General features: G+C 54.2%; 2 protein-coding genes across 13 annotated transcripts in view; one reads left to right on the forward strand and one right to left on the reverse strand.

Annotated features, from left to right (window-relative positions):
• Positions 1 to 1777: 1777 nt before the first annotated feature.
• PHF19 (PHD finger protein 19) lies at positions 1778 to 21939 on the forward strand. Its single transcript, XM_044778931.2, has 15 exons — positions 1778 to 1911; positions 4324 to 4524; positions 5027 to 5108; positions 8039 to 8134; positions 8607 to 8707; positions 9236 to 9384; positions 11043 to 11138; positions 11864 to 11932; positions 12134 to 12254; positions 13810 to 13877; positions 15149 to 15310; positions 15899 to 15986; positions 16758 to 16843; positions 17850 to 17945; positions 19266 to 21939. The coding sequence occupies exons 2-15, from the start codon at positions 4339 to 4341 to the stop codon at positions 19606 to 19608; spliced, it is 1743 nt and encodes a 580-aa protein (XP_044634866.1). The 5' UTR covers positions 1778 to 1911; positions 4324 to 4338; the 3' UTR covers positions 19609 to 21939.
• The window catches only part of LOC106824211 (protein CutA homolog), a 37274-nt gene continuing 19008 nt past the window's right edge, over positions 4476 to 22741 (reverse strand). For 2 of the 12 annotated variants that reach the window (XR_011506261.1, XR_011506253.1), the window contains 3 exons: positions 8843 to 8895; positions 5311 to 5405; positions 4611 to 4750 (listed from right to left, as the gene is read on the reverse strand). Coding sequence is in view for 1 of the 12 variants with exons in the window: in XM_044778935.2 (XP_044634870.1) it covers positions 19481 to 19514 (34 nt within the window). In the remaining 11 variants the exon portion in view is untranslated. Of the gene's footprint in view, positions 5087 to 5310; positions 5431 to 8842; positions 8896 to 19377; positions 19515 to 22741 lie in introns of those variants that run through there. The other 10 variants (XR_011506259.1, XR_011506251.1, XR_011506260.1 and 7 more) reach the window with 8 other exon arrangements.

Consider the following 22741-nt stretch of genomic DNA (forward strand, 5'->3'; position numbering starts at 1 on the left):
GAGATGGGGTCGTATTATTACCCACTTGAACAGATGAGGAAACATAGCCTAAAGAGGGATGAGGTCACCCAAGAGCCCATGCCGGCCCTGAGGCAGAGCTGGACCCAAAGCCAGGACTCCTGGAGCTCCCCATACAGTTCACTGCACTATGCCCCTCATATCCATATACGTGTGCTGTCACGCTGTGCCAAGACCTGACTCCCCCTTGAGACTGTGGGCCCCACAGCTCCCAGTTCCAGTGCCACCCAGGGGAGCAGTCAATGAATATATAATTTCTTGACAAAATACAATAATCACTTACCGCACATCCACTGGGTGCCAGGGGCTTTGCATACATTAACTCTTAACTTTCCCAACAGCTCTGTGTAGATGAGGAAACAGGCTTAAGAGTTGATGTGATAACTCAAGGTCCCATGGTCAATAATCAGAGGAGCTGGCCTTTGAGACCCAGAGATAAGTGCTTCCTTCCATAATCTCAGCCTCAAGCAGCCAAAAGGCAGACCCAGAGGGCTAGAGGGATCACACCCCAAGGCCCAGAGGCAGAGGGCCAAGGATGGGCAACTTGACAGCGAACAGGGAAGGCTGGGGGTGAGGGGGTGCTGTCCACTGGCCACACCCATGATGTACACACTCCCCAGCCTCCTGAGGGTGTCTACAGAGTGTGATGGTGAGCAGGTGAGAGAAGGGCCGAGGGATAGGGGGAGAAGTAGAAGATGGGGGGTTGTTTGCAAGTGTTCTCCATCCCACCCCAGCAAAAAGTGAGTCTGGATGGGGACACGTCTGTCCTTGGTCCCCAGGGCAAGGACCCTATAGGACTAGAGCCATAACCATTGCCTCAATCTGCTATTCCTATGCCTCTGTATGTTGTCTCTCACTGTGTTCCATTTATTTATATGCTGTGTTTGTGTATGTGGTATTTGCAATTGTATTGTACACAATCTTTGTATTGTGTTTCTGTGCAATTTGTTGTTGGTGTATGTACTGTTTCTCTTGTGTGTCTAGTGCATTATGGGTCTACGCCTGTTGTTTGTCTACCTTATGTTTATGTTCTGTTGTGGCCCTACCCTGTGTACACTGTCTCTCTCCTTATGTCTATCTACGTCTATGCTCTGTAACTGTCTCTTCACTGTGTGTTCCTGTGGTGTATGTGGTGTTGTGAACTTGTGTCTGCGCTGTGTATCTGTTTTAGTATTACGCTTGTGGTGTGACTCTGTGCTTACTGCGCTGAAGTTCAGGGTATCGTGTGTTTATGTTGCGTGAACCCCGTTTGGGTCGTCCTGGGTCTGTGTCTACGCTGTGAGTCTGTGTGTGTCTGCACCTCCCTGCCGTGTGTCTGTGCCAGCTGTAGGTCTGCGCGCAAAGTTGTATGTTTCCCGGACAAGTGTGTGCCTGCGCTGAGCGCCGTGCGCGGGCGGCGGCTTCTGTGTGCGGCCGCGCTGCGCTGCGCCTCCGCGGGGTGGCCGTGTCGCGGCGCGGGGCCGCGTGTCTGCGCCCGGCGCGCGGTGGCGGCGGAGGATGCGCGCCCGCGGCGGGCGGGGGCCGGGGCGCGGCGCGGGGGCGGGCGGGGGCGGGCGGCGCTGCGGGGCCCCGCGGCCGCGGGCTCCAATGGCGAGGCCGGCGCGGCCCCCGCTAATTACATAAGCGGGACGTCAATAATTCGCGGGAAAACGCGAAAAAGATGGCGCCCCGCGCCCGGGGGGCCCCTTCCTGAGCGCCCCGGCCCCTCCCTCCTCCTCCTCCCCCCCTCCTCCCCGCGGCGCCCCCGCCCCGCCCCGCCCCCGCCGAGACCCCGACCCCGGCCCCACGGGCGGACACTCGGCCGGGCAGCCGCGGGCCGAGCGCAGCCGCCTCCGCCGCCGATGCGCCTGGTGGCCAGACTCCAAGTGGGACCGGCGGACACGCAGCCGCGCGGTAAGTTCAGCGCTGCAGGCTGCCCGTCCTGGCTGGGGGACTCCCCGCCACACTCTTCTCTCCCTGTACGCATCGGTCTTTTCGGAATCTCCCTGAACTTTGGCGGGTCGAACGCCTCCGGGGGGCGGGGGGGTTGGAGTCTTGGGGAGTCGCTCGCGTGGGGGATGTACGGGGGTGAACGGGGTCCGCGGGGCGGCGGGAGCCCCGCCCGGGTCCCCGAGCCTTTGGGGGGCGTGGGTGACAGGTCGCTATTCCCTTGTCCCAAATCTTTACTCTTTCTGTTCGAGGGCTGGGGGGCGGCGGGGGGGGGGGGGGGTGGAGACCGACGGGGGCGTTTGGGATTTTGCTCACGTCCGAAGTCAGGCTGCGGCAGGAGTGGGATGGGGGAGGCTTGGCGTCGGAGCGACTGAAGAGAGGAGCGCTTGAACCCGAAGGGGGTTCTTCTGCAAGCTTTTTTTTCCCTCCTGAACACCCTTTTTAAAAAGCCAACGGCCGCCCTGGGAGAGGCCCCGGCGCATGAATCATCCTTGCTTCCTGCCCCCGCCCGGCCCCGCGCTCCGGGTGCCGCGGATTTGAACTGGACGCCGACGGGAACCCGCAAACAGGCATTTCTTTGCAGATGGGTTTGAATCAGCCAATCACAGCCCGCCGGGGCCCGCTCCGGGAGGATGGAGGCGCGGGTTGGGGGGCCGCCACCCGGGGCCCCCGCCCGGCCAGGGGGGCGCGGCGACCGGGCCCGCTCCCAACGGCGCGGCGGGGGAGGAAGTGTCAGTTTGTGAACCTGCCGCGGCCTGGGCCCCAGGCCCGGCGGGCGGGGACCTCGCAGCGCCCGGGAGCCAGGTGGCAGGGAGAAGGCAGGGATTCGGACTGCCTACCTCCCCAACGCCTGTGCGCTTTGCCCTGGAGAAAAGAGAGGAAGAGGGGCGTGGGGGTGGAGGGGGACGTGGCCGCGCCACCTCCTGGGGAACCAAGACCCCAGCAGTGCCCTGCCCGCCCCAGGGCCCCTGACATGCACACACATGTATTTAGTTTTCTATACTCGCTGACATGCTGCTGTAGACATCGTCAAACAATCTCACAGGAGTGCACACCACTCACAGGGAGAAACACACAGGATTCTCTCCCTGTCTGCGGATCATCATAACACCAGGTGCCCAGCACCATGGCAGACAGCAGGGGGGACCAGAGTAGCGGGTACAGGGAACAGAAAGGGCTGTGTTTGGCTTAGTGGAGAGTGTGTGGAGGGGCATGGAGCCAGGTGAGCCCAGAGAGGAGAAGTGGAGGCCTTGGGGAAGGCTTGGAATGCCTGTGAAGGCACTGGGGAGCCTCAGGTTTCTGGAAGGGAGAATAAGATGGTGGGAATTGGTGAAAGAGTCTAGCAGGGAGAGCAGGGAGCGGCCTGTTTAGCACTGAGCGCTGGTGGTGCTATTCCACATCCCAGGTGCCCAGCATGGGTGAGCACAAGGCCCAGGAAACAGTTATTGAATGAATGAATGGATGGCCTAGGCAAAGAGAGGCCTGAACTCAGACCAGGACAGAGAGCGGAAGAGAGGGGCCAATGCCAAAAGGCAGTGTGCTTGAAGTTGGCCGACTGTAGCAACTCATTGGTTGGAGAAATCTAAGATGCTTGGGGGTTCTGGGGACCAGAGTAGTACCATTAGCAGGAAGAGAAAGCCATGGGGGAGCAGCACGTTTTCTGGGATGGAGAGACAGGCGTGGAGAGGGTGGCATGGGGATGAGTTAACTGCTTGGAGCAAATTTGCATCTGAGCAAAAGCCTAAGTGAGTTTAAATGTCCCAGAATTGGTTTCCATTAAATCACCCCATTATTGAGAACAGAAAAGGGGATTACTGAAGACACGGATGGCCAAGGCTATACCAGTTAACAAGCCACCCAGGAGTTTACCTTTCTGGGTGAATTTTCCCCGGCCAGCTCTCAGGGCAGGGGTAGGGGATAAAGACTTCACGCTGCTCCCCTGGAGAAGGCCCTCCACTCAGACAACATGGAGTATGTTTGCTTATGGGATAAAGCCTCAGGCTCCCCAGCCAGAGAGTGTGGTTCAGGCCCCCTGGGCAGGGAGACTTTGCTTTGCGGTTGGTTGAGAGATGCGTTTTCCTTAGGAGACAGCATAGTATGGGTGGGAAGAGAGGCAGGATTTAGAATCAGCTCACCTGATTATGAACCATGGCTCTGCCTCTGACCCACTAGCCACTTCCCCTTGCCAAACCTGTTTCCCTACCTGTAGAATGGAAAAAATAACGTCTTCCTTGCAGGGCTGTCACAAGGATCCGATGAGAAGGTGTAAGTGTCCAGCAGATAGCATGGGTTACATGAATGGTAGTCTCCTTCCTTCTCCTGATGGACTTCTGAAGCCGGAAGCAAGGAGTAAAAACCCTGTTCTTTCTCTTCCAGTGTCAGTGGAAGCTGATGGAGAATCGAGCTCTGGACCCAGGGACTCGGGACTCCTATGGTGCCACCAGCCACCTCCCCAACAAGGGGGTCCTGGCAAAAGCCAAGAACAACTTCAAAGACCTGATGTCCAAGCTGACGGAGGGCCAGTATGTGCTGTGCCGGTGGACAGATGGACTGTATTACCTCGGGAAGATCAAGAGGGTAAGCCTTTCCTCCCTGGCCCCAGTTCCCAGGCTCAGCATCTCTCTGCTCATCCTCTGGCCTAGGGCTCAGACTGGTGATGGAGGATGTGGGATTGCTGGGAAATTCCCTTCTTGTCCCTCATGCTCAAAAGCTGACAGTGGAAGGACCTGGAGTCTGCTTTTGCAGGCACCATCTTTAGGACCAACATCACCCAACCAGTTCTTTAGAAAAGTGTTCTGCCAGTCTACAAAAAAAACAAAATCAGGTTGGAGAGGCTCACGGATGATCATCTGGCCTGTTCTGTCCCCCAGTCCCAGACTGTCCAACTCCAGTGACTGGGCACACACTCCTTCCAGGAACTGACATCCTCCTTGCCCTTCTAGCCTAGCTCCTTTCTGGAGCACAAGGAGTGGGTCTAGTCCCTCTGTCCTGCAGGAACAAAAGTGGGAGAGGAAGACCGTGTTCCAGTGGCTTTTCCCCTGCTACTTTCTCACGTTGCTCCTCCCTCTCCTTGCCCCAGGTCAGCAGTTCTAAGCAGAGCTGCCTTGTGACTTTTGAAGATAATTCCAAATACTGGGTCCTGTGGAAGGACATACAGCATGGTGAGTATTCTGAAGATTTCATGCGCCCCTGGCCCACCCCACTTCTCTCTCCTCCTCCACCTCCATTTTGTCCTTCTCTCCTTCTGTCTCGTACCCCTGGCATCTGGCCTTGTCCATGGCCACCTGAGATGATCAAACTACCAGTGGTGCATTTACATGGAAAGGCACTTACGACATCTGCCATCCCCTTGAGTACTCATACCTCATGAGGCAGGTAGATGGAGAGAGTGGCTCAGGGAGGGGCCGGGATGGCTGGGATAGGTCTCAGGCCTGTGTTTGCTTCCTTCTGGACTTCTCCTGCTGCACAAAGTTGTGAGTCAGTCTGAGGTAGAAACAGGGAGGGGACCAGGTAATCAGATTTGTCACCTCTAGATGTGAGCACGGTGTCCCCTATCAACACGTGAAGAAAACTAGTAGACGCAGCTCTATCCTTTGGGGAAAGACCAAGAAAGCAGAGATGGATCAGGCAGGGTGAAGATGGACATGCCTGGATGGAGCTGGACCAGCTTCCCAAGTTGAAAGGGAGCTGGGTTGGGTCCCCTCCCTGCCCTCAGAGAGCTGACACTGTCTTACAGAGATGGCAAATCGGGGGCATTCTTGCCACCATTCTCCTTTCCCATGGACATGGCAGACATCACTAATCAGTCATGTATCTGGTATATATAATGATGTATGTCATTCTCAACACTGCTGTACTTGAACGTGGAGCTCCAAGCAGCCACCGCCGGTCAGTCAGAGTTGCCATGAGAGAAGAAAGCTGTTTGCCCTTTATGCTCTAACAGGAGAACAGACATGGTGGTACGGGAAGAAGAGGCAGCTTGTAGGGTCAGATAGCCCTTGGATCATATTCTAGATCCTTGGGCAAGTGATGTAACCTCTCTGAACTTCAGTCTCTTCATCTGAAAAAGGGAGATAATGAAAGTACTGGCCTCACCGTGTGGTTAAATGAGATAATCCATGTAAAGTGCCCAGCTTAGTGCTACTGAGTTACAGAGGGGCAGTTTCTAAAGAATTTGTTACCATAAGAGAGGATTTCAAGGGGCCTGCCAAATAGCGGCACAGAAGGCCACCAGTTAGTGGAGCTTCTGAACTGCCCCTTTCTGCAAGATGCTGTGGCTGATGCAGACTGACTTTTCTCCAAGCCCTTCTCACCCTAAATGTATTATGTAAAGATCCAAAGCAGTGAGGGTCTCCTCTCCTGGGTTACCCTCGTATTGAAAGCAGAGGGAGCCAGCTGGTGAGAAGACCTTCAGTGGAAGGCTGTTGTGCACCAGGCACATTGAGGTGCTGCTGTGCTCATGTGGGGAACGGTGTGTCTCCCCAGCCGGATAACTGCTGCCCATGGGCAGGACAGCAGCCCTTCCGGTGTCTCCCAGGATGAGAGTTCAAGGCTGAGCCCGCTGTAGTCATTGATCCATTGCTCCGTTAAGCCAATGAGGACTTACTGAGACCCATGGTGGGCACCCCCTTCTGGGGCATATTCAAGAATAAGAGGCAGGAGACCATTTACTCAACAAACACATCTTGAACACGTGTTATGTACCACACTCTGTTTGAGGTCCCGGGGACACATGGATGAACAGATACCATTTCTGCCTTTTTTTTTTTTTTTTTAAAGATTTGTTTTTTCCTTTTTCTCCCCAAAGCCCCCCAGTACATAGTTGTATATTCTTCGTTGTGGGTCCTTCTAGTTGTGGCATGTGGGACGCTGCCTCAGCGTGGTTCGATGAGCAGTGCCATGTCCGCGCCCAGGATTCGAACCAACGAAACACTGGGCCACCTGCAGCGGAGCGCGCGAACTTAACCACTCGGCCACGGGGCCAGCCCCTATACCATTTCTGCCTTTTACAGAACTTTCAGTCTGCTGGGGGACATTAGACAGAAACACACATTAAAATGTATTTAATTTATTCTCTGAAACCTTTCACATATAAATCCATATTTATTTTTCAACCCCCAAAAAATGCAAAGAAAGAAGGAGATGGATAGGGAAGCTGTAGTTTAAAAGCTATTGAACAGACTTAACATTGTCATGACATTTTTATTTGAGACAATTAGAAATGTGAACACTAACTGAATTTGTTGAAATTAAGAAATTATTCTTAATTTTTAGGTGCAGTAAAGGCTCTGTCTTATGTTTTAAAAAAAGAGAGAGTCCTAATCTTTCAGAGATACATACTGAAATATTTATGGAAAATGAGTATCTAGGACTTGATTCAAAATAATACAGGAGGGGAAATGGGGGGAATATATTCAAAACAAGATTGGCCAAGACTTTGTAACTGTAGGTGAGAACATGGAGTTTCATTATAACATTCTGGCTATTATTATCCCCAAATAAAGTTTTAAAAAATTATTTAACATAGGGACTGGCCCCGTGGCCGAGTGGTTAAGTTTGTGCGCTCCGCTGCAGGCGGCCCAGTGTTTCGTTGGTTCGAATCCTGGGCGCGGACATGGCACTGCTCATCAGACCACGCTGAGGCGGCGTCCCACATGCCACAGCTAGAAGGACCCACAACAAAGAATATACAACTATGTACCGGGGGGCTTTGGGGAGAAAAAGGAAAAAAATAAAATCTTTAAAAAAAAAAAATTATTTAACATAAAAAACTGTTTAACAAATCAAGTTAAATCAGGCAGGAGAGGCAGCATGACACAGCCAAAAGAACAAAGGATTTGATGTCAAACAGCTATGGGTTTGAATCCCGCCTCTCCTACTTACTAGCTGTGCAAGGGACTTACCCTCTCTGAGCCTCGATCTCCCCGTCTTCAGAATGGGGTTTGACCATAGGCGCCCCGGCATGGTGGGGGAGGGTTAATGAGTTGGCATATGGGGCCGAGTGCTAGGCCCAGCACCTGGAATGTGATTTCAAACTCTTCTGATTCCTGGGACCTGACCTGACCCTAGAGGGCCTCTCTCCCTCTTTCAGCTGGTGTTCCAGGGGAGGAGCCCAAGTGCAACATCTGCCTGGGGAAGACATCGGGGCCACTGAATGAGATCCTCATCTGTGGGAAATGTGGCCTGGGTGAGTGAGATGAGCAGCCCTGAGAAGGCCCCGACCTGTGGGTCCCCATCCCCACGCTGGCCCCCGCCGGGCACTGCCTCAGACTCTTGGGGCCTCAGCTGGCTTCCTGTTTCTCTTGGAGCTCCAGAGTAACAGTGGGCCAGTCTCTGGGAATGAGGGCCCACGGAGGTGACCCTTGGGGAGAGCTGGGGCTTCTGGAAAGTGAGACAAGTTCTGCACTTTGGAGCCCCCCTGGGTGGAGAGGATGGCTGGGAGAGAGGGGGCACAAAGGCTGAAGACAGACCTGTGCCTCCCCGACTGGAGCCCAGGCTGTCTTTGAGTCGCCTGCTTGGATATCAACTTGGCTGCCTTGGTGAACATCGCCAGCCAGTCCTTGGCAGCTGGCAGGCACACAACTCCCTGCCGCCTTTGGGCTGACTGGCCTTCGGCCACTGCTTCCTCATGGGCACTCACCACCCCTCCCCTGCCATAGGTTACCATCAGCAGTGCCACATCCCCATAGCAGGCAGTGCCGACCGGCCCCTGCTCACACCTTGGTTCTGCCGACGATGCATCTTCGCGCTGGCTGTGCGGGTGAGCCCTCCATCCTTCCAGTCCCTGTCTCTCCCCGCTCCTCCAATCCAGAAGGCCAGAGACTCCCTGGACTCAGGCCTGACTCCCTGTCACAGAGCCTGGGCTTTGGAGGCAGACAGGGCCACTGCCACTTACCAGCTGTGTGTCCTTGGCCAGGTTCCTTAGCCTCCCTGAGCCTGTTTCTTCAGCTGTCAAACAGAAACGAGTTTGGCATCAGAAATAGGAGGCCCCCAATAAATGGTGCTTTGCTATTATAAGAGAATGCATGTAAGTGCCCACACTCGATACATATTGGTTATTATTGTTGCGCTTATTACTATTAATACTATTACTAATAGAGATCCTTCTGGGATAGAGAGGATGGATCTGGGATTGATGACAAAAAGCTCCTTGTTTCTGACTACACTGGAATATCTGCGGGTTCCCCTGGTCGGCATTTTCCTCAATGGTCCTGTGCTGACACCTGTGGCCCAGCCGCCCCGCACCCCCCCGCCCCCCCCCGTGACTCGTGCCCTCATCTCCCCGCAGAAAGGCGGCGCGTTGAAGAAGGGCGCCATCGCCAGGACGCTGCAGGCTGTGAAGATGGTGCTGTCCTACCAGCCCGAGGAGCTCGAGTGGGACTCGCCCCACCGCACCAACCAGCAGCAATGCTACTGCTACTGCGGCGGCCCTGGAGAGTAAGGCCGCGGGGCGGGGCCCCAAGGGGGCGGGGCAGGTCTGGGCGCCGGGGCAGGCGGGTGGGCCCAACGGGGGCGGACCTGAAGGTAAGGCTGTGGCGTGGGGCCTGAGGGAGAGGAACCTCAAGTGGAGAGCCCGAATATTTGGGCCGCGGCGATGAGCCCGAGGGCGGGGCTCGAGATGGCGAGTCTAGCGCTCTCCGGCAGGGGGCCCCGTGGAAAAGAAGGAAGTGTTGAGCGGTTAGAGAGCTTGGCCCCGGTGTCCAGCTCTTCCGAACCCCTTAACAGCTGTGCCGCCCCTGAGTCTCACGTCTCATAATAGTTCTCCCGTTATAGGGTGGTTGTGAGCAGAGCCCGATTAAGATAATTCACATACAGGTTCACACAGTGCCTGGTACTTGTTAATAAATGTGAGCTGTTACTGGTGGCGCACAAAGTTAAGATAAACCTCCCTGTTGTCAGAGCCAATGAAACAGGCTACTGGTGAGATCTTTTCCCTGGAGGTGTGCAGGCAGGGGCTGCAGGTCAGATGCGGGGATACTGTGACCAGGATTCTTGCCCTGGCTCTAGGGCAGGAGTCTTTGATTTTTTCCTTCCCTGCTGGCCTCGAGCCATGGCGATTGAGCCTGCTCCTTTGGGCTGACTGCGCCACACATTGTGGGAGGAACCACAGAAGTTAGAGATGGGGATGTCTGTCCTCAGGAAACTCAGCCTTGAGGCACCCCCGGAGTCCTGAAGCTCAGCTCCAAGCTCTCTTGACAAGCACGAGGGGTCAGGAAGCTGTGCTTATAGCCTAGCTGGGTAATTCAGACAAATTGCTTGCATTACTTCATCTCTCGTGGGATTAATAACCTCAGCCCCATCAACTTCCCCTGGGTGTTGGGAAGCCTATGGGATAACAGATGAAGAGGTGCTTATAAAGATCTTACAGCATTAAGGCAGTAGTTCTCAATGCTTCCTGAGCGGAGGTGCCCCAGGTGATTGTTAAAAATGCATCTCCCAGGGGCTCCCCCAAAGATTGAGTTGGTCTAGAGTGGGCCAGGGAATCTGGATTTTAACCTAGACTCCCCCCAGGTGATTCTGATGCATGTGGTCCATGGACCACACCTGACTGTTATTAAGGAAATAATAGTTTTTGCTCTTCATTCATACTCAGTGGATAGTTGTTGAATGCCCCTGATAGAGTAGACAGGGTCCCAAGTGACGAAAACCAGATGTAGTGCTGCCCATGGAGCCTGCAGGAGCCGTTATCCTCCCAGGAGGTCTCCGGGCAAACCTTTCTCTGTCAGTGGTGTTTGGGAGCAGTATGTGGGGTGCAGTCCAGAGATGGGGGCTCCAGTGGGGCATGGCTCAAGAGCACAGGCTTTGAAGTGAGGAAGGCAGGGTTTGAATCACCATCCACTTGCTTCCTGAGTGACCTTGAGCAAGGCATTTTAACCTCTGACTCAGCTGTAAAACGGGGGCAGTGGCCTGCCTTATACCAGATGGTGAGATCAAATGAGAGAACATATGCCCTGCTCCCAGGACCTCCCCTGGCACAGCCTAAGTGCTCAGTAACTGTGAGTTCTCTTCCCTTCGCCCTGGGGGAGGGCGAGTTTGTGCTGGGAAAGGTTGCTGAGGCTCATGCCTGGTTGACCCTGGCTCCTCTGGCTCTCCAGATGGTACCTTCGGATGCTGCAATGTTACCGGTGCAGGCAGTGGTTCCACGAGGCCTGCACCCAGTGCCTCAATGAGCCCATGATGTTTGGAGACCGGTAGGTGCTCAGCCTGGAGGACGAGGTGGGGGGAAGAGGGGACAGCAGCAGCAACTCCTTCAGATTGCCTGCCAGGCCCTAGACAAGTGGGGGTCTATGATGGTGTGTACCTGTCTACGGTAGGCAGCTCAGGGTAGGGGAGGCCTTCCCAGTAGCAGAACATTCTGGACCACATCCCCAGTTGCCACTGACTTGTGGGGGACCTTAAACAAAGCCCTACCTTCCCTAAGCCCCGGTCTCTTTAAATGTCTGGGGAAGGGGGAAGTGACATGGGCCCTGCCCCATCCCTGCCTAGGGTTGTTGTGGGAGCCACTGGGGAAATGGATGACTTGAGCTGGCTTCTAACCAATGGGGCTGAGCTAATGGAAGGCTTCTGTGTGTCACACCTGATATTATGTGTCTCTGAGTTGTGCCTCATGTCATTTGTGAGTGTGTGTGTGTGTCTCAGAGGGAAGAGGGTGACCACTGCAGCTCAGCCTAGCTCAGCTCACTCTCTCTGATCTCAGCCACGCTCCAGGACAATGACATTTGGGAAGGAGGCTGAGGTAGGGGTTAGAGGAGTAGGGGAGTATTTCTTGGTCCCTGTCCTGTCATGTCCTTACCCCCCCAGAGACCACGAGTCCTAGGAATGAGAACAACGCTGACTGAGTGGGGAGAGAGGGGCTGGACTAGGGTGAGGTGTCGGAGCCCTTTCCACCACAGGCCCCCTCTCCACCCACCCACAGGTTCTACCTGTTCTTCTGCTCCGTGTGTAACCAGGGCCCAGAGTACATCGAGAGGCTGCCCCTGCGATGGTGAGAGGGTGGGGCTCTGCCCAGGCCCACCCCTGTCCTCTCTCCAACCCTCCCCTTACCCCTTCCTTTGGGACCAATTCCATTTCCAGCCACTAGGTCCCAGCCTTGCCCCTGCCCTTCAGCCCTGACCCAGGAGGCTCCAGCCCTGGCTGAGCAGGCTGCCGCCTCACCTCAGCCCCACCTCCCCGCCCCCTTGCCCAGGGTGGACGTGGTTCACCTGGCCCTCTACAACCTGGGAGTGCAGAGCAAGAAGAAGTACTTTGACTTTGAGGAGATTCTGGCCTTTGTCAACCACCACTGGGAGCTCCTGCAGCTTGGCAAGGTATGCAGTACCACTGGGACATCCGAATGGCAGGAGTCCATTCCACAGTGGGGTTACCGAGGTCCAGAGAGGGGGGGAGTTTGCCCAGTGTCACACAGCCAAGAGTAGGAACTAGGTCTTGAGTGCTTACTCTTGAGAAATCCTGCCTGTCTCGGAGGGCTGCTGGCTGGAACAAAGACCCAGAGCCTGAGTCCAGGTCTCTGAGCCTGTGCCCTCCAAAGGGCTTCCTGACCCAGGTTTTGGCAGTGGGTGGGTTAGGGCCTCACCAACTCAGCTGCTGGTTGCTGAGGTCGAATCTGGTAGGAGCTGGGCTCTCTACAGAGGTTTGACCCACTCCAGATTACCTGGCTAGAATGGAAAGTGAACTGGGCCTGCCCCCTGCTGGTCCTACTCTGAACAGCAGAAGTGGTCACCTGGGGGCCTGGGAGCCTGGGATCCACGGAGTGAAGTAACAAACCAGAGACATTCAGGATGTCAGAGGAGAAGGCTGACTTGCCAGTGGTCAGCACAGCTTTGGAGCTGAGCTGGGACTGGAGCCAGGGCCTTCCCCACCACTTCCACAGTATGGCTATGACCCCTTTTCCCTAATGACACCCTTAGAATCCTCTCCACCACACCCAGAGGGAGGCGTCTTCTCCACTGACTGCCCCAAATCCCTCTATGACGAGACAGGAATTTAAAAAAGAAAAAAAAAAGGTAACCCTTATGCTTGGCAAAAGTTTCTGATATAATAATATCTTCATTTACAGTGTTTAATAATTTATAAAAGACATACATATTATAAAGCCCTAAAAGATAGGCAGAGGTGGTATTTTTTTTAAAATAATCTTTCTGATTTATAAAAAAATGATACATGTTCTTGGTAGAAAATTTTTAAAGTACCAAAAAGTATAAGGAAGTATACTTAAAAAAAGTCATCCATACTCCCACGTGACACCACCCAGAAACAACTGCTATTAATGCCTAGGTGCGTATCCTGCCATCCTCTTTTCTACGTCCACTTTTTCTTTTTACGTGGCCTAGATTATACAGTATATACAACTTTAAATCATCCATTTTCCAGTTTACATCATATCATAAATACTCTTCCATGTTAGGAAAGTTTTCATCCACATTGCTAATGGCTGCGTTGGTTTCCCCCAGAGCTCACTCACTCATTTCCTCCCTGTTGGGCGTGTAGCTTCTTTCCCATTTTTTGTCTTTGCCCATCATTAGGAACAGTGTTGCAGCGGACATTTTTGTACATGAAGCTTTGTTCATGTTTCATATGATGTCTGTAGGATAGATTCCACAGGCTAGCATTCCTGGGTGAAAGGCACGGACGTCTTTAAAGCTCTTATGACATTTAGGACAGGAGTTATTCTCCCTATTTACAGATGGGGAAGTGAGCTCAGAGAGGTGAAAAGACTGGTCTGAGATCATGGAATCAGTCAGGGGTCCTCACCTGGAGGACTCGGAAGCATCAGGAGACTAGGGAGGGAGGGGACAGGGCCTGAGGCCTCCTCAGACGCCACATGCCCGGGTGTGACTGTCTTGCTGGCCTGCTCCCCTTTAGCTCACCAGCACCCCCGTGACGGACCGAGGACCACATCTCCTCAACGCTCTGAACAGTTACAAAAGCCGGTGCGTGCAGGGAAGTGGGGGAGTGCCCTGGGGCCCCTGACAGGTGGGATTTCAGTTTAAAGCATCCTCCTACCTCATAGCCTTTGCTCAAGCTGTGCTCCCGCCTGGGTCTCCCTGCCCTTCTCTTTGACTAGATAAATCCCACCCATCCTTCAACATCCAGGGAGCTCTCCACCTCCTTTGCGATGCCTCCCCTGATCACTCCAGTGGCCTGACACATTTTGGTATGGACTCAGCTCCACAGGAGGCTGCACCCTTGATCTCTGAGGGCTCCTCATGCTGGTTCTGGGACAGGCACTGAGGGACCGCAGCCTTCTAACTTGTCCCCAACCCATGTCTTCCCACCAAGACTTCTGAGGTTCTCTCAGCACACACAGCTGACATATCCCTTGCTAGTACCACAGGGAATGCCCAGGCTCCCTAGCACAGCATTCAAGGCCTCTTATGATCAGACTCAGCCCATGCCTTCTGCCACTGCCCTTTGCCTGATGCACCCTGGCTGTCAGCAGTACTGAACCCTTTGCCCTCCCACTCAGCACTTCTGCTCATGCTCTTCGCTTTGCCTAGGATGCTGTTCAATCCCTTTCAGGCATTGGTTCCATAAACGACTATGTACTGAATTGCTGCTCTGTGTCAGCCCTGTGTAGGTGTTGAGGACACAGTGAGGACTAAGACATGGTCCCTGCTTCTGTGAAATCTCTCCAGACGTCTCTAGACAGGAGTATCCACTCTCTTGTCCATGTTTCATGGTCTGGGACCCAGAAACAGCCCTACTCTTGAGTACATGGGGCCTCTTGCCATCCCCTGGACAGTATCCTGAGGGTAGGGCTGTGACTGAGTCACTTCTGCAGCCTCATGGCAGCTCAGCTAATGTTGGAAGGATGAGGGAAGTGCCTGGAGGTGCTTCTAGCTTCTTGGGTAGACCAGAGAACAGAATGGTGTAGAATCCAGTGTCTCACCACAGGGGTTCACTGGGAGCTGGAGAAGGCCTTCCTATAGGAGGTGGGTTTTGGGGCTGGTTGAGGCAGAGAAGAAAAGGAAGAGGAGCAGCAAGAACTACACATGCATGAGGAAGGACAGGGAGGAGCCACCAGCCACATTCTCAGCCACCACCTGGGACCCCTGATCCCACAGGCTTTGAGGAATCAGCATCTCCATGGGCCACTCTGGGTCCAGGGAGGCTGAGAGGGTAGTTATAACACTTGACTCTCCTCCCCAGGAGGATGGACCAACAGACTCCAGAGCTTTCTCCTCCCCCTGGTATCCCCCAGGTTCCTCTGTGGCAAGGAGATCAAGAAGAAGAAGTGTATCTTCCGCCTACGCATCCGCGTCCCGCCCAACCCTCCAGGGAAGCTGCTGCCTGACAAGGGCCTGGTGCCCACTGAGAACGGCGCCTCCTCTGAGCTGCGTAAGAAAGGAAAGAGCAAGCCTGGGTCAGTGCCTGGGGACCCAGGGGCTAGGGCTGCAGCCGACCTCGGGTTCTCTGCTCCCAGCTCCAGCCGACAGGCTGTGCAGTGGGTCTAGAGACTACGGTGGCATCCAAGTGAGCAAGCAGGACTGATACCCAGCTAGTCACAGCTGGAGGCACCCTGAAAGGGCCAGTCAGTGGCTGAGCCAGGACTTTATCCCACATCCCTGACTCCTTCCACCATAGCCCCTTATCACCTTGCTTGGAGGGAAAGCCAAATCATGGGACCCAGTCTTGCCAGATGAGGGCTTAGGCAGAGAGGTGAAGGGGAAGTCAGAGTGTAAGGGGTCTCTAGCTCTCCTGGCTGAGCTGAGCCCTCATCCTGGGCATTGGGAGGCAGAGCATCTGGATGCATGTGTCTGGAGAGGCACCTTCTCGCTTTTCTGCCCCGATACCCTCCTCCACACCCTCTGCACCTACTGCCCCAGAGGACCCCCACCTCCTCCCCAGGTCTCCTACTGCTGTGACCCCAGCCCTGCCTCTCGTCCCTCTGGGCCACCTCTGGGCCTTCAGGCTCTGACTGGGCCATCCTCTCCCTTTTCTGTCTCCACAGTTTGTTGCCTCACGAATTCCAGCAGCAGAAAAGGCGAGTTTATAGAAGAAAAAGATCAAAGTTTTTGCTGGAAGATGCTATTCCCAGTGTTAGTTTCTTGTTTTCTTACTCTCCACTTTCACATGCAGGGTCAGCACATAATAGGGATTCCTGTGCAGAAAACTAAGTCCCCCAAGGCCCAGGGGACTCTCCCATGTCCCTTAAAGGAGAAGCCAGTTCCTATTACAGCTAAACAAGGAAAAGCCAGGCACTGCAAGACCACTCCCTTATCCCCCACGTTCTCCCAAGAACCCAAAGCAGGGGGCAAGGGTATGCAGTATGCTTGCCCCCAGTGTCCAGGTGGGGAAACTGAGGGCCAGGGAGGGGCAGTGGCAGAGCCCAGCCTAGGACCAGGGCTCCCGATCTCTCCCCTTCTTCAGTAGCCGTGCATCCTCACTGAAGCCCTCCCTGTGGGCAGCAGTATTAGCAGCGCCTCACATCTCCGCAGCACTTCACAGTTTACGAGGCCCTTTTACCACCACCACTTCATCCTGTTGTGCTTCCTGACACCTCTAAGAGTGAAGCACAGCCAGGGGTTTGTTCACATTTTGCAGTTGAGCTGACAGGCCCAGAGATGGGAAGGTCATACAGTCAGGTAGAAACGGAGCCAGGACTAGAACCAGTGTGACCTGGCCTCTCGGTCAGGACTGGGAATAAAGAGGAAGTGGCAAGTCTTACCCTTGGGAGGGTCCAGCCCTCAGAAGCCCTGGCTCGACCAGCGGGCAGCCTGGGTGGCCCTCAGCGGGGAGAAGGGCGTTTGTGGGAGGAGGATTTGATGCTCACTGACCAACCCTCCACCCTCCTTCCTCTGTGTCCACAGAGCGACTTTACCTCGGCCTGGAGCACCAACCACCACCTGGCCAGCATATTTGATTTCACGCTGGATGAAATTCAGAGTTTAAAAAGGTAACAGTGAGGGTCCCAGCAGAGAGGTCTCTCTGAAGACTAGGATGGAATCAGGCGGGGAAGATCACCTCATTCCCCAGCAGTGAAGGCAGGCTCTGGAGGGGGGAAGCAGAAAGCCTTTTGAGGGAGTGGGAGCTCCCTGGGGGTTATCCCAGTTAAAAGAGCCCATATTGCGTAAGCTGCCTAAAAGGTCTTTGCAGAACTCTCAGCAAAACATCCCCCTGCTGTAGTCTCCAGGGCTCCCAAGGACAGCTCCCCAGAGCAGCATTCAAGGCCCGCCTTGCCGGGGCCCTCCCTACCTCTCCAGCTTCTCCCTGCCTCACTCCTGGTACCAAAATGCCTGTGATCATCCCACATTCACATCCCTCCAGGAAGCCTTCACTCACCCTCCCCAGGCTGTGCTGGATGCTTCCTGTGTAGTCCCACCGCCTGTCACGCTTGATACGCCCAAGGGAAGGACTGTGTATTCCATCGTTTTATTTCCACAATTATGAAAGGTCCTTTAATGCTTGCTTTCCTGGAGCCATGGAGGCAGCAAGGGCTTCAGACAGACCTGGGGTCCAGCCCCTACTTCCTGGTTACCAGCTGTATAACTTCAGCTCAATTCTTCAATCTCTCTGACCCTCCTCACCTGTTTCTGCATGGTTGCTAGGAGACTCAAACAGGATACTGTAAATGAAAGCATTTTGGGCCTGTACGCATTGCACAAGTGTCTGGGATCTTGCTCATTAATTATCTTTAATTACTGTCACCAGTGCTTATATCGCCACGGGGGAGGGTGGTCAGGGCAGGCTTTCTTGACTCCTTGGACTTTGAAGGCTGGATGAGTAGAAAACGGACAGGCAGAGAGGAGGCAGCAGCTGAGGGGTGGTGGCAGGAAGCTCCGCAGTGGGAACGCGGGCCTCTGCTGGGACGAAGGATGCATGACCAAGGGGCTGAGATACAACCGGGAAGGTCTCAAGGGGTGCCGAGGCCAACAGCAGGCTCACCCACTCCTCCCTCTCAGTGCCAGCTCAGGCCAGACATTCTTCTCAGATGTGGACTCCACTGATGCCGCCAGCACCTCTGGCTCCGCTTCCACCAGCCTCTCCTATGACTCCAGGTAAGCTTCCTGGCAGTGTGACTCAAGTTCCCTCATCCCCCCAGCCCCTCCACCTTCCACTTCTGTGACATGGCGTTCATTCTGTGCATGTGAGTCTCAGGCTGAGGGACCTGGTCTTCTGTAGTTCTAAGTCTGGGTCCGGGACGCTCTGGTTCTGAGTCATGGGGGTTCAGAGAGGGGCTGAGTATGAACATTCAGGTCACTCCTCTTCACCTGCTGCACAGGTGGTGGGACACTTCTCACTGGGTAATTCCAGTTTTGGGGAGGTTTGACCAGAAGTTCTCTCGTTCTGGGGTCCTGGCCTCTGCACACCATGATTTTGCATGTCTGTGCCTCTGACTGCAGGGCCCCCTGGCCCTGGTTCTTGCCTGTCTGAATCTAGTGTCAATCTTCCAGGTCTCTAAAAAAACGAACCATTGATTTGGAAGCCTGATGGAGGGAAAATGGCATCCTGCAGGGCATAGGGTCTGGGAGAGGGAACAGAAAACCCTGGGGCCTAGCTCAGGGTACAGCCTGATTGGCAAGTTCGTCTTCAGCAGCAGAGGGAGGGTGAAACTGCAAAGCACATCCATGAATTCTTCTGAACTCTGAGGCTCCTTTCACTGTGTATTTTAGGATATCTGAGGCCCTTGCAAAAATAGAATACAAGTATAATGCCCATAGAAGTGTGTCTTGGGAATCTTTCTCTGCCTCCAAACATCTCAGTCTCAGTGTCTTTCTCTGCTGTTGCCTCTATATTTTCATTTATTTCTTCCTGTTTCTTTGTTCTCACCAGCTCTTCAGGTCTTGGTTTCTGTTTCTAAGCATCTGTGAACGTGTACCTCTTCTTGTGTGTGTGTTTTTCTCTACCACCTCTGCCTCTTTCTGTTCGTGTGTGGTGCACATGCACACACGCATGTTTGTCCCCAATCCAGGCTATGGGGTAAAGGTACTTCAGTCTGTAACCTCCATCCTACCCCCGTTTGACTCACCTAGATACAAATGAGTCCCAGGTGAGGGACAAGCTGGGATAAGCAGGGCCTCTGCACTGCGCGACTTCAGGAGGCACAGAGACTGCTGCCCCTGGACTTGTGCAGTGCTGAGAGTCTCAATATAAGGAACATGTGCCTAGAGCTGGACACACCTAGGTTTGAGTCCTGTCTCTGCCACTCTGCAGCTGAAGGCTTCTCTGGAGCCTCCCCATGGCTGTTGTGAGGATCCAGAGAGATAGTCCATGCCCAGGGCCCAGGGCCTGTTGCCCAGTAGAGTGCTCAGGGAGAGGGACATCTTAGGATTATTCCATCTCATGCCCATCATCTTTCTCTTCCCCTCCTGATATAGACGGACAGTGGGCAGCCGCAAGAGGAAACTGGCAGCCAAAGCATACATGCCACTGCGGGCAAAGCGGCGGGCAGCTGAGCTGGGTGGACGCTGCCCCTCGGACAGCAGTGCAGAAGGGGCTTCAGGCCCTGAGCGGCCAGACGAAGGCATCGACAGCCACACATTTGAGAGCATCAGTGAAGACGACTCTTCCTTGTCCCACCTCAAGTCATCCATCACCAACTACTTTGGCGCAGCTGGGCGGCTGGCCTGTGGGGAGAAGTACCAGGTGTTGGCTCGGAGGGTCACGCCCGAGGGCAAGGTTCAGTACCTGGTGGAGTGGGAAGGGACCACCCCTTACTGACGAGCCCTCAGGGGATGCCAGGAGCCCTGGAAACCAAAGGAGAGACAGTGGAAGCCACAGGCTCCCCAGTTCTCTCCAGGCAGGGGTGGGAGAGGGAAGCAGGACAGTGCCTGGCAAAAAGCCCTGCCTGCCTGCCCACCAGGCCAGGGTCTGCGCCTCTCTGCTGTGCCCACTCTGCTCTCGGGCCGTCTCAGGCTCATCACCCCTTTGCCTGTGTCTCTAAGGTCCGCTGGCTATTTCTAGGTGTCTCCACACACTCCACACTCCCTCCAACTGTTCATCTGTTCCTCTGAATTTGTGTTCCCCCGGCTCTATGACCCTTTCTCCCGAGGCCTGAATCTCTTTGTCCCCAATTCTGTGTCCCTTTACCTCCCTCACCCCTTTTGGGTTTGTGTTTACACACCCTATGTGCGCATGGCTGTCCCTCCACTGGATGTCCTTCACACCAGACCCATGGGCAGCCTGTCCTCCTAGGGACCACACTCTGAGAACAGGAACCTCTGAGAGAGAATGGGTGAAGGTGGATACGAAGATGCCCGCGGTGCTTTTCTCTCCCACTTCCTGCCACTCCCCCTGCCCTCAAAAAGAGGTGGTGAGGGTGGGAGAACACCAACGCCCCTGTGAAAGCCTGTGTGGCAGAGACCCTGGGACTCTCAGGATCTGAGAAGTGAAGAGGCTGAGTCTCTGCCTCAGAAGGTACCAGCACCAGAGCCCAATTATTAAGGCTAAGAGTGATGGCTGCTGTCAGCCTCTGAGGTCCCAGAAGTTTTCCTTTTCCTGGCCACACTCCCTCTTAGTTGCCATGGAGCTGAGCCTGGCCTTGCTGGACTAGAGGGGGCCTTGAAAACCTGAGGGACGGGAGAGGAAGTGGGAGGGAAGGGAGCCATGTCATGCTTAACCTCAAACTGTTTCCTAGGCCTCCCACCCCCGACCCACCACACCCACAGCTGAACAATACACACTCACTCACATATAAGCTTCCATCCACATGTGTGCCTTCACTTTCCAGGCACACACATGTGGCCCCCAGCCTCCAGGTGTACACACACACACACACAGCCACACATTCCTTCCAGTGCCAGCCTGGCTCCTGCCCTTGGCTTTCCCTTGGCCCTCTTCCAGGGGCCATGTCCTGCAACTAAATGTGAAAGTCCAGCTCCTGCCCCTTCTTTCAGCCCGTGAACCAGCTTTGACCCCATAGGGAAGCACAGGGGACATACCCTCTTCCTTATCCCCTGCCCCACCCTGATATTGACAATCACTTTTTTGGGCCAGGTTGGGATTTTTAAGGGGCCTGTGTCATTCAGTCCCCTCAAAGGGAAGCCTTTGTCAGTGGGAGTATAAATATAATTCTTAGAACCAACATTTAAACCCATACCCATCTGGAGGGAAACCAAAAATGGGAGGGGACCCCTCATTTTTGCTGCTTCCAGAGATATTAGAAACTGACATACTTGATTGGAAAATGGAAAGAAGTGCCTTGAATTGGGGTGAGGGGGTGCACCAGATGGGGACCAGCCTTGCCAACTGCCGCTGTGGCCTCTAGCTTGGCTGAGTTTTGTAGGCTGCCAGCTGCAAGGCGAAGGTGGATGAACAGTGATGGGGTGGCAGCGGGCCTGAGGAGCTGGTTTTTCCATTATCAGGCTGACCCCTCCCCACTGTGAGCCTCCAGGGGGCCCTGAGATAGTTCAGATGTCCCTTGCCTCAAGCCTCAGCTCCTACAGTGCCTTTCAAATGGGACCTCATCTCCTGTGTGCAGCCCACCCACTTCCCTCTGCTTCCCTGGCATGGCCCAGGCAAGGACCAGCTGGAGCTGGGCCCAGTCCTCCCCCTTCTCAGCCCCACAGCTGCTGCCACTAAAGCCTCCTCCTGGGGCCAGGTGGAAGAGGAGCTGAGAAGCCAGCCTCCAGCTTAGCATGGGTGTAGGCCCTGGGATCCAATCTGTGGCTTCCTGCCTGGCTTCAGAGAGCAGAGCAACCTCCCAGGCCTGCTTTCCAGGCTTCTAGAAAGCACAGGATGAACAAGGCCTGTCACAGTGCATCTGTACCTTCTCAACTCTGGCTCCAGAAAGGCTCTGGACTTGAAGAGGGGGAAGGAGGGAAAGGGTGTCTTCCCCACTTGGGAAGTCGGCATAAGACCTGGCCAGGTCACCCTGACTCCACACCCCAGCATTTCATTCATACAAGATAATAGCTGCATTACTGCCAACTGACCTTATAACCCTGTGCACCTTCAAAAAGATTTATGGTTTTGAATTGCTGCTTTTAATAACATTTGTTATATTAAAGTTATAATTAATGTGTCTGACTTACAATTTAAAAGCACCCTTTGAAAAACTGCCTGTCTTCCTCTGAGTGAACTGTCAGCTGTTGGGTAGCAAGAGGAACTGGCTCTGGCTTCTGGTCTTGCTTCCCTGGAAACTGAGGAGGAACGGCAGGACCCCACCCTCTCTCGGGCCACCATGCTACTCCTACCACTGCCTACCACATTCTCTCAGCAGTATTCTCACCCCTACCGCCCAGAGGATGTGGAACCTTTTTTCTATTGTGAGTACGTGACCCACGAGGGCAAAAAACATTAGTTGAGCATCACAGAGAATTACAAGATGGGAAATGAACTTAGAAATTGACCCTATTAACATATTTAAATATGGACACTATAAAACTTTACTCAGTGCACACAGGCATACATTTCTAGAGATTTGAAATGAGTTCTAGGCCTGGCTCTGCTAGTTAAAACCTGTGCCACCCAGTCAGCTTCCTTTGCTTCAGTTTCCTCACCCTTCAGATGCCAGGTGTTGAGAGGGAACCCTTCACGTATAAATGTGATGGATTATTACTGTAAATAAACTCTAAATTTGGGGCAGTCCGGAGAGAGGAAAATATGAGATGTGAAAGCATAGGAGAAAGCTATAGTGAGGTGAAGGCCATAGATACAACTGAATTAAGCCATTTCAGAAGTAAGATGTAATCCCCCCGAATGTTAACGTCTGCCCTTAAAAATCTTGATTAACTGAGTGGTTAAGTTCGTGCACTCCACCTCGGTAGCCCAAGGTCTTGCCGGTTCGGATCCTGGGCACAGACATGGCGCTACATGTCAGGCCATGCTGAGGCAGCGTCCCATGTAGCACAAC

This window comes from Equus asinus, chromosome 10 (genome assembly GCF_041296235.1).
Source record: "Equus asinus isolate D_3611 breed Donkey chromosome 10, EquAss-T2T_v2, whole genome shotgun sequence".
NCBI lineage: Eukaryota > Metazoa > Chordata > Mammalia > Perissodactyla > Equidae > Equus > Equus asinus.

Excerpts from the sequence above, each read along its gene's own strand:
- PHF19 (XM_044778931.2), top strand. The coding sequence starts at position 4,339 with ATGGAGAATCGAGCTCTGGACCCAGGGACTCGGGACTCCTATGGTGCC. Across the intron at positions 13,878-15,148 it reads CTGAACAGTTACAAAAGCCG|GTTCCTCTGTGGCAAGGAGA; the intron begins GTGCGTGCAGGG and ends GGTATCCCCCAG. Across the intron at positions 16,844-17,849 it reads GAAATTCAGAGTTTAAAAAG|TGCCAGCTCAGGCCAGACAT; the intron begins GTAACAGTGAGG and ends CCTCCCTCTCAG.